The 3,336-nt window shown below is 46.4% G+C and overlaps 1 protein-coding gene across 1 annotated transcript; it reads left to right on the top strand.

The window, feature by feature from the left end:
• The first annotated feature begins 219 nt into the window (after window positions 1–219).
• Window positions 220–1,886, top strand: LOC136676923 (coiled-coil domain-containing glutamate-rich protein 1-like). The gene is made up of 3 exons (XM_066654226.1): window positions 220–357; window positions 674–805; window positions 1,785–1,886. Exons 1-3 carry the CDS (start codon window positions 220–222, stop codon window positions 1,884–1,886), a joined length of 372 nt encoding a protein of 123 aa, XP_066510323.1.
• Window positions 1,887–3,336: the final 1,450 nt, after the last annotated feature.

Below are 3,336 nucleotides of genomic sequence, written 5' to 3'. Positions count from 1 at the left end.
GGAGGTGGTGGTGGTGGAGGAAGTGCTTGTTTGCTGAAGTATTTCTTGCTGTCCAATCGACTGCTTATGAATTAATCGATTACTGCTTAATTGCTCAATAACACCACCACCACCACCAGCTTATGAATGAATGGTGGTCGTTGAGATGGTGTTGTTGAGGAGGTGGAGGAGGAGGTGGTGGTGGTTGTGGAGGTGGATAAGGTCGAGGAGGAGGTGCTGATGGAGGAGGAGGAGGAGGTGGCGGTGGTGGTAGTGGAAGTGGAGGAGGAGGAGGAGGAGGATGTGGCGCTGGTGATCGTGGAGGAGGAGGAGTTTGCAGTGGAGGTGGAGGAGGAGGAGGAAGAGGTGGCGGTGGTGGTGGAGGAGGAGGAGGTGGTTGTGGTGGAGGAGGTGCTGAATTATTTCTTGCTGACCAATCGACTGCTTATGTGTAAATCGATTACTGCTTAATTGCTCAATTATGCCTGCTTATTTGCTCAATAACACCACCACCTCCACCACCACCACCTCCTGCTTATGAATCAATTGTGGTTGTGATGGTGGAGGAGATGCTGGTATTGTTGGAGGAGGTGGTGGTGGAGATGGTGTTGGAGGTATTGGTGGTGGTGGAGGTGGTGGTGTTTTTGAGCAGTTAAGCAGGCGTTATTGAGCGATTAAGCAGTAATCAATGGAGGTGGTGGTGGAGGTGGAGGAGGAGGTGTTGGAGGTGGAGGTGGAGGAGGAGGTAGTAGAGGTAAAAGTGGAGGAGGTGGTGGTGGTGGAGGTGGAGGAGGTGGTGGTGGTGGAGGTGGAGGAGGAGCTGGTGGTTGAGGAGGAGGAGGTGGTGTTATTGAGCAATTAAGCAGGCGTTATCGAGCGATTAAGCAGTAATCAATGGAGGTGGAGGAGGAGTTGGTGGTGGAGGTGTAGGTGGAACAGGAGGTGTTGGAGGTGGAGGAGGAGGAGGTGGCGGTGGTGATGGTTGAGGTGCAGGAGGAGGAGGTGGAGGAGGTGGTAGTGGAGATGGTGTTGGAGGTATTGGTGGTGGTGGAGGTAGTGGTGTTATTGAGCATCTAAGCAGGCATTATTGAGCAATTAAGCAGTAATCAATGGAGGTGGAGGAGGAGGTGGTGGTGGAGGTGGAGGTGGAAGAGGAGGTGATGGGGTTGGAGGATGAGGAGGTGGCGGTTGTGGTGGTGGAGGTGTAGGAGGAGGAGGTGTAGGAGGAGGAGGTGGAGGAGGTGCTGGTGGAGATGGTGTTGGAGGTATTGGTGGTGGTGGAGATGGTGGTGTTATTGAGCATCTAAGCAGGCGTTATTGAGCAATTAAGCAGTAATCAATAGAGGTGGAGGTGGAGGTGGAAGAGGAGGTGTTGGGGTTGGAGGAGGAGGAGGTGGTGATTGTTGATATATTGATTGATTCGTAATGAACAGATTAATTTCTAGAAATTGATTTATTGTTTTCTTGATCACTGAACTGTCTGATTTATTGCTTACTGATCAACAAATGACTACTTACTGATGAATAATTTGCTGAATGTTTGAATAATTGCAGATGAAATTGATTGCTGATTGATCATCAATTGTGGTTGTGATGGTGGAGGAGATGCTGCTTTGTTGGAGGAGGTGGTGGTGGAGATGGTGTTGGAGGTATTGGTGGTGGTGGAGGTGGAGGAGGAGGTGTTGGAGGTGGAGGTGGAGGAGGAGGTAGTGGAGGTAAAGATGGAGGAGGTGGTGGTGGAGGTGGAGGAGGAGGAGGTGGTGGTGGTGGAGGTGGAGGAGGAGGAGGAGGTGGTGGTGGTGAAGTTGAAGGAGGAGGAGGAGGTGGAGGTGGTGGAGGTGGAGGAGGAGGTGGTGGTTGAGGAGGAGGAGGTGGCTTTGGTAGTGGTCAAGTTGGAGGAGGAGTAGATGGTGTTGGAAATGTTGGTGGAGGTGGTGGTGTTATTGAGCAATTAAGCAGGCGTTATCGAGCAATTAAGCAGTAATCAATGGAGGTGGAGGAGGAATTGGTGGTGGAGGTGTAGGTGGAACAGGAGGTGTTGGAGGTGGAGGAGGAGGAGGTGGCGGTGGTGATGGTGGAGGTGCAGGAGGAGGAGGTGGAGGAGGTGGTAGTGGAGATGGTGTTGGAGGTATTGGTGGTGGTGGAGGTAGTGGTGTTATTGAGCATCTAAGCAGGCATTATTGAGCAATTAAGCAGTAATCAATGGAGGTGGAGGAGGAGGTGGTGGTGGAGGTAGAAGAGGAGGTGATGGGGTTGGAGGATGAGGAGGTGGCGGTTGTGGTGGTGGAGGAGTAGGAGGAGGAGGTGTAGGAGTTGGTGGTGGAGATGGTGTTGGAGGTACTGGTGGTGGTGGAGATGGTGGTGTTATTGAGTATCTAAGCAGGCGTTATTGAGCAATTAAGCAGTAATCAATAGAGGTGGAGGTGGAAGAGGAGGTGTTGGGGTTGGAGGAGGAGGAGGTGGTGATTGTTGATATATTGATTGATTCGTAATGAACAGATTAATTTCTAGCAATTGATTTATTGTTGATCACTGAACTGTCTGATTTATTGCTTACTGATTAACTAATGACTACTTACTGATGAATAATTTGCTGAATGTTTGAATAATTGCAGATGAAATTGATTGCTGATTGATTATTTTATTGCTGTTTTTTTCAGATGATTTATTCGATTGCTTATATTAATGTATTGATTGCTGATTAATTGTTTATTGATGGCTGGATTGATTGCTGCCTTATTGTAAATTGATTGCTGCTTAATTGATTGCTGGTGGTTTAATTGCTTTGTGAATGATTGCTCACTAATTGCTGGTGGATTTATTTTTTTCTGATGATTTGATTGTTGATATATTGATTTACTGCTAATTAACAGATGAATTACTTGCTTATTGGTTAATACATGAATTATTGTTTGCTAATGTAATTTTTAGCTGACAATAGTTTTCTCACTGATTGCTAATTAATTGATTGATTGCTGATGGAGTGGTTTATTTCTGTGTAATTGCTTTTCTTTTCGGATTGATTACTCATATTAATTGACTGTGGATTGAGTTATTGTTTACTGATTACTGTAGATGATAGTTTCATTGATTGCTGGTGGATTGATTTATTGTTGATGAGTGGATTGATTACTGATATATTTATGAATTGTTTGCTTATTGATTTACTGAATGCTAATGGTTTGTTTCATGGCTGATAATTTGGTGGCTTACACTTATGGATTGATTGGTGATACATTGATTGACTGCTGATGTACAGATTAATAGCTAATTTATGGCTAATTGATTGACTAATGATTATTCACTTGGAGGAGAAGGTAGTGGAGGTAAAGGTAGAGGAGGTGGTGGTGGTGGAGG

Source organism: Hoplias malabaricus, chromosome 2 (assembly GCF_029633855.1).
Source record: "Hoplias malabaricus isolate fHopMal1 chromosome 2, fHopMal1.hap1, whole genome shotgun sequence".
NCBI lineage: Eukaryota > Metazoa > Chordata > Actinopteri > Characiformes > Erythrinidae > Hoplias > Hoplias malabaricus.
The sequence above is the reverse complement of the archived record's forward strand: the minus strand, read 5'-3'. Positions and strand labels throughout refer to the sequence as shown.

Coding starts and splice junctions, on each gene's coding strand:
- LOC136676923 (XM_066654226.1), top strand. CDS start 220: ATGGAGGAGGAGGAGGAGGTGGCGGTGGTGGTAGTGGAAGTGGAGGAG. Junction 358..673: donor AGGAAGAGGTGGCGGTGGTG/GTGGAGGAGGAG, acceptor TAATCAATGGAG/GTGGTGGTGGAGGTGGAGGA. Junction 806..1,784: donor AGGTGGAGGAGGAGCTGGTG/GTTGAGGAGGAG, acceptor GTGGTGGTGAAG/TTGAAGGAGGAGGAGGAGGT.